The following is a 13,030-nucleotide window of genomic DNA, read 5'->3' on the forward strand; positions in this document are numbered from 1 at the left end:
ATTCCAGAGATACAAAACCTTCGGTGATAATTTGTGTAGGAAATAGAAGAAATATTTTCCTTCCACAGGACATTTTTCAGTGTTAAACCAATTTGGGCCTCTGTGCCATGTAACAGGTCTATTATTCATGAATTCAACCGACAAATGAGGGCAATATGTAAGAATATCCAGATACGAAGTGCATTTAAAAGTAAGCATAAGAGAAAAATGTGGCGAAGAAAAGCGTTGAGCAATCGCATCACACTGCATCTCAATAAAGACTTCAGATAGTCCAAAAGGGCTCCTGAAGAAGCTAAAATTTCCATCTGAAGCTGGCAGGAGAGCGACTGGGTAAAGGTTAGTCTCACTGAAGTGCCAATTGAAGACACGACACGATCTGGAAGTTTTACCTAAATCGACAACTTCAGGACATTTTCCAGGTTGGAAAACCCCCACAATCATCACCCAAAGGCATGTCACTAATATAATAGGAACCACAAGTTTAGGCGACATATTTCCAAGAAATTTGAACACTGAATAAGACTAAAATGCTCAGAGTTCGCATATAAATATGATGTTTCAATATGTTGAAAGGACACTTTGAACATTAACAATGTATGTTACAATTTATTAGATTAAATTATGGGTCAATTTCGATCACAACATTCGAAAGAATAAGACAATTTTTGTCCAGTCCAAAAGAACCTCTGATAGTCTCGAGTATTTTTAATAAATAAAATAACATAAATTAGTTCATCATTTGGAGCCTTTCGAGATTGCAACGAAAAAACAGATGCAAATCCAACAAACATTTATTGTCGAATTCAATTTACAAAATTTCTTTACAAACAGAAAGTGATTAAGATGTGTTACTATTATGTATGGAATCCCAAAAGCTAACAAATCCTGTAAAATGTAGGCAGCATTCTTTTACACGAAATACATGGGATGAGCCTTTCCCACTTCATCCTTGATGATTCTCTTTTGATATTCTCTCTCGAGATTATTCATGTCCAAATTGTCCCTGCGAAGGAAAAGAGTTCTCATTACACGTCTCTGAATAATCATTACTCAAGGATTCTTACCCTTCAACATAAACTTTGCCTCTGGCCGCCATGAGATGAGCATAGTAAGTCGGCGCGACGTACGACACGGATCTGTTGCACCTCGTGAACAAGTAGCAGAGATTGTATGTCAGCGTCTCCAGATCATTAATGCTGAGATTCGCTTCGTCTACGAGAATACAGTACTTGGTGGGCTTCGCCACACCCTGAATCGCCTGATGAGCCACGAGGAAGAACTGATTCTGCTGCGCCGGCACAATTTGCTTGTCCACAATCGTTCCCGGCGGCACATTGTTATTCTTCCCCACAGCCTCCTTCTGCGATCTGCCGGGGAAGAAGCGCGTGTGATGACGCTTCTGCACCACAATGAACACCACTTTGGGCTTGTAGTTCGCCTCCACACGCGCTGCGCCCTGATGAATGGCGCGGAACTCCAGATTCAGCACGCGCTGGAAGTCACCTTCGCCCACGCCGTCTCTGTAGTAGAGAATTGTGTTTGGCAAGAAGTTGCGCTTCTTCTTGTAGTACCGCAGATGATCTTCAATCATCTGCGCCAGATCGTCAATCATTTCTCGACGGGGATCTTGAATGCGCCACATGCCAGTGTATTGGAAGGCGTCCTCATCATAGGACGCCGCCATGCCGACAATGCTGGGAATATTGCGCTGATCAGGACTCGGATGAGTCACATCGGCGCCCACCACCATGAACTTGCCATCCTTGAGTACGCCCACCTTCATGTTGCTCAGGATGCGATGATTGAGCCCATTGAGCTTCGAGTTGATCTTCAGTAGAATGTTATTCACTGTGGACGCGTCTCCTCGTCGAACAATGGTGTCGTGCTTGACACACTGCGTGAGAATTCCATAGTCTATCTCAGCAGCACGCTTCACCTTCTGATAGTCATTGCCAAATCCCGAAATCACCATAAGCAAGATCTTCACTTTCCCCTTCATTTTCTCCATATGTTGCGTGAATTGCTTGTAATTTCGTCCAATATCAACCTGAATCACTTCCATTGGCTTAGCAATTGTCATATTCAACGCCTTTCCTGCTCTGCCCAGTGAATCCACAAAGGAATGAATGGCCACCAAGTCAGGACGTCTGGTCTCCAGCACAAACACAGCCCAGCAATCAATGGTTGTGGGCACAATAAACTGCTTCTCGCGCATCTGCCACACGCCATTCCTCGGGAACTCAGCCTTCTTCTGGCTGTACTCCAACTTTGGCGCATCGAGAATCCTCGCGTCCACCTCGACAAAGTCCTTGCCCACTTCAATTCCGAACTCCTTCACCACTGGACTGGCGTTGAAGTTCACCTTCTGCAGCATTTCATAAATTCTCGTCTTGCGCACATCCGTCGACGTGGCGGTGTGTTTAATCATGAAGCGAGTCTGATTCTCCGTCAGCTTCTTCATCACCGCCTGGCCACCAGGAACGGCACACAATTCTGCCGGATAGCAGATGTTCTTATCTCGCGGATTCACAAGAATCACCGGGAAGTTGGGAAACTTCAGCTTAAATTTGTACTTCCACACAAAGTACTCCTCAATTGTCATGGTTTTTCCATCAACTGTGAATCTCAATCTGTTTGCCGGCTCTCTAAAGTCCAGGAACTTCTTCACCTGACGCGACGCCGGCTGTCCAGGAATCATATAGGAGATATTCAGACCATTCAAGTGTGCCTTCAAGTTCTCCATAGCCCATCTCTCCGGAGTTCTATTGGGGTCAATTTTCATCTCTCTCATGATGTCCAGCAGTGTCATGGCTGACGGAAAGCCCTTGTTCGTGATATCAACATTCAGCAGCGGCCTCTCACCGAACACAGCACTGTGATAGATGCCATTCCAAAGCTCCATCACGCCATCCAGTGCGATTTTCCTCGACGGTGGCCAGTAAAATTGGCGACCAACATGAATTCCACCATCACCAACATTTCCAGCCCCCGGACGATCGTGATGCATGCGCATGATAATCTCCAGGCACTGGTGCGCCCTCTTCACCATCCCCTCATTGCCAGCCTCCATAAAAGCTTGCCTGCTGTAGAACGAAACAATTGAATCAATTCAGCACAAAAGCAATTCATAAGCGTTGATTTTACTCACCTCTTCAACAAATTCATCCGCACCTCGTAATCCTCAGTCTCCTGAATGGTCACCTTGAATTTCTTCTTCCTCGCCGAGAGCGGATCGTCAATCTCCACCTCAGCCGTCAGGCCGCCCGGTGGCAAATCCAGTCTCGTGATCGTGTAGGCATTCTTCATACGATCGAAGGCCATCACGTGCTTAGGGAACTTCATCTGCCTGAACTTCTCAAAAGCTTCACCGAGAAGCTTCTTCGGGCGATCAGGATCCATGGCCACGTCATAGTGATAAGCCATATCGACCAGATTCTTTAGCGTCAGGAAGACATAGTTCGCTTCGAATTTCACAGCTCTCCCGAGCGTTCCGGGACCCTTGTATGGACTCAAGGCCACGTCAAGTGCAGATGCGCGTTTCTTGGGCTCTGCGCCGCCTTTTGGCTGCGCCACTGGCGTCTGACGAGGAGTTTGTGGCTGAGATCGCTCAGGATCCTGACGCTTCTCCTTCTTCCATGCTTTCTTCTCTCCTCCGCCCGGCTGATCTTTTGCCGGTTGAGTTGGCTGTTTGACTTGCTGAGCAGGAAGCTTCTGTTCTTGGCGTTTTGGTGACAAAGACGCTTCATCTTTCCGAGCGGATTGAGACTGCGGTTGTTCAGATTGAAGTCCAGGTTGCTGTGGAAGTTGAGATTGAAGTCCAGCTTGACGCCAAGGCTGCCCAGGAAGTCCCGCTTGTCCCGGAGCTCCAAACTGAGGCCCAGCCTGCGGCCAAGGCTGTCCAGGAGGTCCAGCTTGTCCCGGAGCTCCAAACTGAGGCCCAGCCTGCGGCCAAGGCTGTCCAGGAGGTCCAGCTTGTCCCGGAGCTCCAAACTGAGGCCCAGCCTGCGGCCAAGGCTGTCCAGGAGGTCCAGCTTGTCCCGGAGCTCCAAACTGAGCCCAGCCTGCGGCAAGGCTGTCCAGGAGGTCCAGCTTGTCCCGGAGCTCCAAACTGAGGCCCAGCCTGCGGCCAGGGCTGTCCAGGAGGTCCAGCTTGTCCCGGAGCTCCAAACTGAGGCCCAGCCTGCGGCCAAGGCTGTCCAGGAGGTCCAGCTTGTCCTGGAAGTCCAGATTGTGGCCCAGCTTGATGCCAAGGCGGTCCAGGAGGACCTCCTTGTCCCAACGGTCGCTGAGGTCCAGGCTGTGGCCCACCTTTCTTCTTCCTCTGCCCAGATCCGCCACCTTCCGTCTTCTTCTGCTTCCCACTTTCAATCTGCACACTTTTCTGAAATGTCTTGGTTATTTCCTCAGTCTTTTCCTGCTTTGCTGGAAGTCCAGCGGGTCGATCATCCTTCTGCTGCCCACTGGGGCCCTGCTGAGGTTGCTCATGGGACTGCTCGCCCCCTCCTTGGGGCTTCTTGCGACCTTCATGGAAAGAAAAGTGAATGTTACTGTTCGCGACTTCAGCGGCACTTCAAGCAGGATTTTCAGGCAAAAGGGATACACTTACGGTTCTTCTTCTTCTTGCTATCAGGATTTTCCATTTTCAAAGGAAATCTCTCTGGTTATTTCACCAATAAATGCTACTAAATTTCTTACGAATTTCGTGTATTTCACAATGATTCTTGACAGATCTGTTCCACGTAGAAACACCTGCCATCTCGTGGTGAGCATTATACTTATCAGTTTGTTAGGGAATTCCCCAAGAAGTAAAATTCATGAACAGACGGAAAAGACTCATCGATCAATGCTTCTTTGATCCCTTAGATAAGATAATACTGCGTACAATATGACGCATTTGCGATAAGATTACAGAAAATACATGGGAAACTCAGCAACAAGTTCCCTCTTGGGTTGTTTCCTCTTAGAATACTCTGAAATGCGATCCGGAGCGATTGTGAGTCTGGAAGAAGAGACAGCACAATTCCTATAATCAGAGAGATAAATTGGACAAAATACTCACCCTTGAGCGTAGAGCTTCCCCCTTTCGGCCACTTTGTAAGCATAGAGAATCGAGGGCACACATGAGACACTCTGGAATCCCAGGGAGTGCAGATGCGTCAGATTGTACGTGATGGATTGCACCGTGTCCATTGTTAAGTTGCAAGTGTTAGAAACGATGTACTTTGTGGGCTTCGCAACGCCCCTCTCCACCCCGTGAGACACCAGGAAGAATTCTCTTCTCAGACGATGAACAATGCCCTGATCCACAACTGTTCCCGGAACAACGTTTCCACTGGGAAGCATCGCAAACGCCGGCTTGTCGTCATCTTCATTGGGCTCAGGAAAGAATTTAATGCGATGCCTTCTGATCACACCTATGAAGATTATCTCCGGATGGTAGTTTTCGAGTCTCAGACAAGCTTTGCGGATCATCTTCACCTCCTTCGTCTGCACCTCTTCATACTTGTCTTCATTGCTGAGCATCCTGTAGTACATGATCTTCTTGGGAGTCTTGCCATTATTTTGCTTCTGGAAATTGTCAAGGAAGTCACTCGTGATATTGCTCAGCGATTTAATGATGACATGCTGTCGATGCTGATATCGCCAGACGCCAGCGTGCTTGAAGCCCTGAGTATCGAAGGACGCCGTCATGCCAACCACATTCAAGGATCTGCAATTAACTTCCTGGCCACCATTGACAATGCATCCGCCCAGAAACATGACTCTTCCATCCAGCTCGTCGCTGATGATCTTCACATCTGACTGCACGCGATTGTTGGCTCCATTGAGCTTGGTATTGATCTGTCCGAGGAGTCCATTAACGACGTTCCCTTCGCAACTCCTCACCTTCTTGCTCGTGATGCACTGCGTGATGATTTCTAAGGTCCTCTCGGCGGCAATCTTCACGTGCCTGTACACTTCCTTACACCTCTCTTCAGGCAGAATTACAAGAACAAAATTGCGATTCTCCTTGCGATTCCCCTTGTGATTATCCTTGCGTTTCTCTCCCTTGAGCATCCTCAGAGCATAGAATATGTTATTACGGTCATTTCTCCTATTGTCAGGATTATATTCCGTATGATAGAAGATTGGATCCATGATTGTCATGCCCTTCTGCGCTCCATATGTCTTCAGTACGTCCACAAATCTACCCACTTCTTCTTCCACCAGATCCCAATCGAGATTGAGAACGCCCCAAGAGTACAGCGATTTCACCTCAGTGAATTGCTTCCTCGTCACATCCCACGATCCATCCTGAGGCGTCACAATTGCTCCATTTTTGTACTCAACCAGACGCCTTGGAAGGATTCTCGCCTTCACACACTCCAGCTCCTCTCCAACTCTGATTCCATAATCCACCAAAGCAGGGACATTGTTGTATTCTATCGTCTTGATCAGATTTTCAATTACTGCCTTCCGTCGATTCACGTCCCATTGCGAAAAGCTCACGAAAGCATTCATCTGACGAGCAGTGAGATTGCGAAAGATTATGGTATTCGCTTGGAATGAGCATAACTCAAGTGGCCAGATGGACTCGTGCCCTTGTCCAGCTTCTTCTTCCAAGGTTTCCACTGCAATAGCTGGCATTTGTGGGTGTCTGACGATAAAATTCCGACGCTCATAGTATGTCTGCACACTAACGCCAATTCCGTCATCGTACATTGTCTCTTCAGCAACTGGTTTGAGGACTGCCACAAATTGCCTCGCTCTTCCGATACAATCTTCCCTCACGAGTGGCAGGGTGTTGAGGAAATTTGTCAACTGGAGGAAGAAAATCACGGTGTTGAGTCACATCCCAAATTTACTGTGAAACCATCAAAGATCAAGAAATTCAACATTCTTCTTACCATCTGGACATCTTCAGGACTTAGAGTCTTGTTCAAATCGATGCGCATCACTCTGAGGAGTTGAATGAGTTGGATAGGATTGAACACCAGTGTTGGAATTAATGCCATATCCACATTCAGATACACACTGGAGCCGATAAACACCTTTTGATAGATTCCATTCAGAATATCATTAATACCGAGGTTGAAATCAATAGGCAACTGCTCATCTTTTGGGTAGTAACAAATGTCCCCTATCCAGTATCCGATCAGTGCTTCTCGCAGCACGGAATTCACGAACGCAATGGCATCACTCCACTTACGCTTATTCCTATTGGTCAAGAAGTTCCTGGAAACAGAATTAGAAGTAATTATCGATTTGAGTTCAGCACAATTTCAAGCAGTATCATCTGAAGAACCTTTTGATCGGCCTCAAGGACATCCTTAAATGCTTGGTGTTCGAAATCCGGACTGTAAAAATCTCTATCATATTGCCTAAATCCAAACTAATCTCACTCCTTCTTCTTTCTTCTATCCTCAGATTAATTTTTCTACTGCTGAACGCTCTGTTCTTTCCATCGTGCACCAGACGAGCAAGTTCATATGAATTTTCTTGATTCCTAAAGCCTCTAAAGACGTCAGTTATGGCACATCTCGGTCGATTGGGATTGAAGCCCACAAAGTACTGAAACACTTTCTCTGGCATCTTCGACAGATCCAATTTCACACAGTTGGTTTTCACCATTATCTCAGTGCCACGCGATCCGCGCTTCTTCGTGGCCAGTAATCTACGTCTCTTTCTGCCCTTCATCTTGTCATCTAGCGTTCGTTGCTTCCTCCGGCGACGTCGTTGTTGGCGAATGTTCTGCTGTTGGGGTTCTGCAATTGGTGGAATCGTTGGCGGCAATTGTGCGTAGACATAAGATCTCCTGATGGTGTCAATCGGCGGTTCAACTTCAACTCTGCCCTCTTCGGACACTCTCTCTACCGGCAATTCTCCCTTCGAAGCATCATCTTCAGCTTGGAGTCGAGATTCCATCCTTTGAGCAGTGAAAACCTCCGCTATTGGCTCTTCAGGTCTCACTTCCGCCGTTCTCGTCAATAGAAGCTCAGCATCAGTCTCTGTTTCCTTAGATGGACGTCGTGATTCTTCTCTCTGAGACGAAAAGATGCCAGTATCTGAATCGCTGAATGACGATATGACGGACAGACCTGAAGATTCTTCACGTTCCGGAATCTGTATCAATTTCACTTCCTCCTCAGGTGAAATCATTGAAGATTCTGTGAAGTCACCTTGAGCTCCAGACGTACTGTCGGATGGGCGTCGTGAGTCATCTTTCTGACTCGAAGAGAATCCAGTGTCTTCACCCACTGACATGACTGACGTCACTGGAGACTCCTCGAAACTTGAGCCCATTGAAAAGATCCTCGAACCCAGCGATACTTGACTCTCCACCGAATCGTGTCTCTCAATCGAATAAATGCTCTGACGAGCACTCGTTGACGCCTTGGGCTGATCTTCTGGCTTTCCATCGGCAGTCTCAGGCCATCTCAACTTCAAGTCGTCAATCGTGATCGTTGGCACCGGAAGATGCATTTGAGGCACAGCTTCTGCTCCTTCTCTCTCAGAAAACTCCTCCGCTTTGCTCGAATCTTCTGGAGGGATTCTAGATGATTCCCCAGTCTCCATCTGAAAAGAGACAGCAAATAAAACTCCTTGGATCGCCGGATGAAACACTTAATAAACTCTCTCACCTCCTCCTGCGCTATCTCAGGCAATCTCAGGAAAAGCGTTAGTGGCTCAGGAGTGGTTTCTTCCACATCCTCTGGCACAGCAGAACTCAATTCTGGTGAAATTGACGAATCTGAACTCTGTTGTGTGACGACAGCAGCAGAATCCGCCTCTTCGTCTCTCACTTTTGGACGACTCGGTCCTGGAATCGGCGAATCTTGGCGCCCAGGAGATTTTCTAGGAGTCCCTTTTGCCTTTTCGCCTGTCTTTGGAGTCACAATTTTCTTCTCCTTGGGTGTCTTCGTGGTCGTTTCATGGCTTGTTCCGAGAGTTAGTAAAGCTGGGCGCTTAAGAGGTTTTCTAGCCGGAGTTTTCAGTACTTTGGGTGTTTGTACGACCGGAGGAAGCGCTAGTAGAGGTATATCACTAAATAATCCCGATGGTTTAGGGAATATAAATTTAGGCTTTGAGGGCTTTGGTGATTCTTGGCCACGAGTCGGCCTTTGTGGCGTAATTCCCAACTTGGCGGGTGTTTTTCTAGGCTGAGCAGTTGTCATAACTTTCCTCTCTTTCGGTGTCTGTGCGGAAAATTGTTGGCTTGTTCCAGAAATCGGTGAATCTGAGCGCGCACGCAGTTTTCCAGGAGTTATTCTTGGTTTGCCAGGCGTTTTTATTGGCTGAGAAATCTGCCTCGCCGCAGCAGTGGTTAAATCTTTTTTCTTCTGGGTGACTTTGGAGGCAATTTGTCGGCTTGATCCGGGAGTCGGGGGCGTGTTCAGCTGTTCCGCCGGCCTTCGCAATGTGGTTTCGGACTTGGCGGGTGTTTTTGTCGGCTGTGGTGTGGTCAAATCTCTCTTCTTCCTTAACATCTTCGAGGGATTTTGGCCACTTGGCCCAGAAATAGGCGAATCCGAGTGTCCTGAAGGCACCTGAACGCGTCTGTCTTTTGCTTTCTTCATCGGAATTGATGTCGTCTTGGTTTTCTCCTTCTCTGCAGTTCTTGGTGACTTTTTGCACACGTCATCCGGCTGATGCATTCCTGGCTCAGATTTCTCCGGCTGTCTTTTTGATGGTTCTTCAGTAATGTCTTCCAGTTCAGGATAAATCAATCCCCTGTCAGCATCTTCAGACAAAATGCTCTGTCCTCTGTCAAAGTGCACTTCAGCAGACACATCGGATTCACTACTTCTTCTATGAAACGACAAATCCTGAGCGGACACAAACCCAGTGGAAACTGCTGGTAAACTTCTTCGCCTGAGCCTCTCTTCGCGCCTCCTCTTCGCTTCCTGTCGCTTCTCTTCCTGCTTCTTCTTCACCCTCTCCTTCTCCTCCTGGCGCTTCTTCTCTCTGCGCTCCTCTGGAAATACACACACACACACAAGCATTGGAAATGGTTTCTTATCCAGATAATCCTACTTACTCTCGCGTTTTCCCATTTTCCAATCACTTTCTTCACACTAACAATCAACACGATCTTTACAGGACGCCACACGAACAAAGAATGCCTCCGAGTTTTGCTTAACGGAAAGTTCAGCCGGTTTGAGTTCCGGCTGACCTCTGAACCCATCCCACGGCCCAAGGTTGCCCAAGAAACAACAATCTTTTCAACTCTCCTGCTTTACTTCGTGTTGGGGTAATGTATAGCGGTATTCTATATTCTATCCAGTGCCTCCACCATGATGATGCTGTTTCCCCGGACGACCTGCAAAAGAAGCCAAGGCAAAAACAGTCCTTCAGCCCCAAACTCTGAGATTGTGCAGAGATCAGCAATCTTACCACCATTCCAATATTGTTGCGGGAACCGTCTCTGCACTCCTCTATCGTCTCGTCGATCACCACATTCATGAAGGGGTCGAATCCTCTGAGAATGCCCACGATGGTGCGGCCCCCGTTCAGCTTGAGGCTCATCCTCTTGTCCATGAACCTGGGAAACGTTTGCAAAGTGAGGTTAGTTTAGCAAAACACGCCTGAATCACTTAATTTTCCATTCGCTGGCGTACTTCTTCAACTCTGGTGGGTGAGCTTTAGACATCTTTCAGGGATTCCACTCGATATTCACACGGAAATACAGCAATTAGTGGTGTTTTAGTGGAGATAAACTGTTATATGTTAAGTTGATAGATGGCGTTGGGGGGGAGAGTCAGCCATATTGGATTTGGAAGCACAAGAAGAAAGACGCCATTCATTAGAGATGAAGTTACTAAATTAATAATGTAAGGAAAGATGAGATAAACTATTTTAACTTTTAAAGAAAGTGAAGAGAGAGATTAATAAAGGTGAAGTTTGTTTAAATGAAAAAGAGAGATGATTAAGTAAGAAATTTATTTGAATAAATGGAATAAATAAAAAATGCTGATTTTAGTACATTGAAAAGACGTTTTATTTCAGACATGCGATAAAAGTATTAATCAGAGGTCCGGGAATTGTGTGTGAGCTTCACGTACGTGTAGTTCTCACGAGCCAGCGTTAGAGTGTCGCTTCCGGTGCAGCACAGCAGCTTCTTCACGGTTTTCTTCAGCTTCTGCGTCTTCCCGTGGCGATACTTCACCAGTGAGCTGTCGAACACGACTGTCTCCGGTTCCTCTGCGGGCGCTACGAAACGCCTCCGGACGCCAACGTCTGCCTCGTGGATAATCTCCGAGGGTCGAATCGTGGCTATTTGGCTTTCCCGGGCATTCTTCAGCTGCGCTTCCATCTCCTGGATCTGCCGGCGAAGCTTAGCGTTGCAGCCCACCAGTTCTTCCACCTTTTTCTCCGCCTCTGTCCTCTTCAGCTCCTGCCCCGACACCTGCTCATCCAGCGCGCGCATCTCCGGCATCGTCTGCACTTTCGCAAGACGCTTGGTGACTGGTTTTGGCTTCGGCAAGGCGGAGATATACTGGGCCACTTTGCTGGGCACATTGCGATAGTGATTAGGCCCCTTGAAGCGTTTTGAAGTCTTGAAGTCGTCGCCCCTTGAAGTCCCAAAATCGCTCAGCTTATCCACTGACTTTGAGCGTTTCTGGCTCAGGTTTTCTGGTGTCTTCTGAACACTAATGCCAGGAAATGACTTACGACAGTCTTCATCGCCTGAGGAGTCGCTAAGCAGCACATCTGATGGGAAACTCTCATCCGCAATGTTCGACGCGTCCATCGTTGAGTAAAATTGGGGCAGAACTGGAGGACAAAGAGGACACTGGATCTTTCTGAGTCTCTGAGTAACGGAAATTCCTGTTGCATTCAGCGCACTGAATGCAAGTTCAGTGGCGTAGTTTGAAAATACTTTAATTTGGTAAATTTTATGAAGAATACCCATGGACTTACGCACTGCTTGTTGTGAGATGTCTTCTAGAATATTTAAGGACATGTTTCAATTTCCCAAAAGTCCAGAACTGTGAAAAACAAAACCAACGGAGTTGAAATAACAAGAATTTTTCTGGCACATTTAAATAATTCTTCAGCTGCCCACGCCACCTGTTGGTCCACACCTTCATCGAAGAGAGGCGTCGTTGAATTGCTGAATTCTGGAAAGTGTGTGTTTTGGTTGGTTTTCCGTGAAAATGCTGTGGTTTCCCATCAGCTATCTCCTTGTGATCATCTCCTGGATCACATGGAGCGCCTGTGAGCTGATAGAAGTGGATCTAAACGGATACATAGCGTACTGTCCTTGCATGGGTGAGAACCTAACCCCACTTATCTTTGATTACTACCGGAAAAATTACAATTTTCTCTGTTTCCACTGAACAGGGCGCTTTGGCAACCAAGCTGGATGTGTGGCCCGAGGACAAGAGAATCGCCTTTTGTTACATGGCGAGAAAGTCTCTGGATGGGAAGGAGACAAACAGCTGCAATGCCAAAGATGGAAATCCCTTTGGGGCATTCTGGGATGAATTCCAAGTAGACTTTGTCGACTCAGAGTTCTACGGGCCACTGAATTACGATGTCCACCATGGTAGTGTAGCTGAGAAGTGGATTGAGGGATATCCAGCCAAGAAATTCCCGGTTCTGGCCTTTAGCGGTGCTCCAGCGTCATTTCCTGTCCAGCGGGAGAATCTCTTGACGAGGGCGCAAGAGTTCAGGCGAGAGACTCTGCCGCGTGGCGCCTTAATGGGAAGTGCGCTTTAATCTCTATGTCTTGTCATCGCATTAATCAGCGTCTCATTTTGTGCGCTAATTCTTTCATGGATTCTGGGCGATCGCGCGTCTTGAGGAGGGAAAATAAGTCAATTGGTGAGATCGTAAATTTTCACTTTGAACCCAATAGAATTAATAGTCGGGAAAGCCTCCAATTCCGACGTCTTAATTCCAACATCGCCTCCGCAGAAAAGAGTTGTAATCAGCAACTGTTGATGTTTTACTGAGCAAATTTGTAAAGAGCTTATTAATAAATGTTTATTAATTTTTATTGATAACCCTCTTGAGAGTGGATTTTATCGTATTCTTTGCTGCTTCT

The 13,030-nt window shown here is 47.1% G+C and overlaps 3 protein-coding genes across 3 annotated transcripts; 1 reads left to right on the forward strand and 2 right to left on the reverse strand.

The window, feature by feature from the left end:
- Window positions 1-708: 708 nt before the first annotated feature.
- On the reverse strand, window positions 709-10,154 carry LOC132255963 (uncharacterized). The gene is made up of 10 exons (XM_059752137.1): window positions 10,019-10,154; window positions 8,622-9,955; window positions 7,286-8,556; window positions 6,888-7,215; window positions 5,060-6,801; window positions 4,919-4,999; window positions 4,170-4,568; window positions 3,149-4,120; window positions 1,065-3,083; window positions 709-1,003 (listed from the first exon to the last, which is right to left on the reverse strand). Exons 1-10 carry the CDS (start codon window positions 10,032-10,034, stop codon window positions 910-912), a joined length of 8,256 nt encoding a protein of 2,751 aa, XP_059608120.1. The 5' UTR covers window positions 10,035-10,154; the 3' UTR covers window positions 709-909.
- A 24-nt stretch (window positions 10,155-10,178) lies between these two features.
- On the reverse strand, window positions 10,179-10,910 carry LOC132265604 (probable small nuclear ribonucleoprotein G). The gene is made up of 3 exons (XM_059766337.1): window positions 10,599-10,910; window positions 10,375-10,522; window positions 10,179-10,300 (listed from the first exon to the last, which is right to left on the reverse strand). The coding sequence occupies exons 1-3, from the start codon at window positions 10,628-10,630 to the stop codon at window positions 10,250-10,252; spliced, it is 231 nt and encodes a 76-aa protein (XP_059622320.1). The 5' UTR covers window positions 10,631-10,910; the 3' UTR covers window positions 10,179-10,249.
- A 1,116-nt stretch (window positions 10,911-12,026) lies between these two features.
- On the forward strand, window positions 12,027-13,014 carry LOC132255433 (GDP-fucose protein O-fucosyltransferase 1-like). The gene is made up of 2 exons (XM_059751453.1): window positions 12,027-12,252; window positions 12,325-13,014. The coding sequence occupies exon 2, from the start codon at window positions 12,385-12,387 to the stop codon at window positions 12,700-12,702; it is 318 nt and encodes a 105-aa protein (XP_059607436.1). The 5' UTR covers window positions 12,027-12,252; window positions 12,325-12,384; the 3' UTR covers window positions 12,703-13,014.
- The last annotated feature ends 16 nt before the right edge of the window (window positions 13,015-13,030 follow it).

The sequence above is a fragment of the Phlebotomus argentipes genome, unplaced genomic scaffold (assembly GCF_947086385.1).
Source record: "Phlebotomus argentipes unplaced genomic scaffold, Phlebotomus argentipes genome assembly contig_5, whole genome shotgun sequence".
NCBI lineage: Eukaryota > Metazoa > Arthropoda > Insecta > Diptera > Psychodidae > Phlebotomus > Phlebotomus argentipes.

Bases quoted from the DNA above. Each gene is read 5' to 3' on its own strand.
- LOC132255963 (XM_059752137.1), bottom strand. The intron at 8,557-8,621 runs GTGAGAGAGTTT...GTCTCTTTTCAG, and splicing joins CTGAGATAGCGCAGGAGGAG to ATGGAGACTGGGGAATCATC. The intron at 4,121-4,169 runs GTTTGGAGCTCC...CCCTGGCCGCAG, and splicing joins TGGCCGCAGGCTGGGCCTCA to GCTGGGCCTCAGTTTGGAGC.
- LOC132265604 (XM_059766337.1), bottom strand. From the start codon at position 10,630: ATGTCTAAAGCTCACCCACCAGAGTTGAAGAA. The intron at 10,523-10,598 runs GTACGCCAGCGA...AACGTTTCCCAG, and splicing joins CACCCACCAGAGTTGAAGAA to GTTCATGGACAAGAGGATGA. The intron at 10,301-10,374 runs GTAAGATTGCTG...CTTCTTTTGCAG, and splicing joins GCAACAATATTGGAATGGTG to GTCGTCCGGGGAAACAGCAT.
- LOC132255433 (XM_059751453.1), top strand. From the start codon at position 12,385: ATGGCGAGAAAGTCTCTGGATGGGAAGGAGACAAACAGCTGCAATGCC.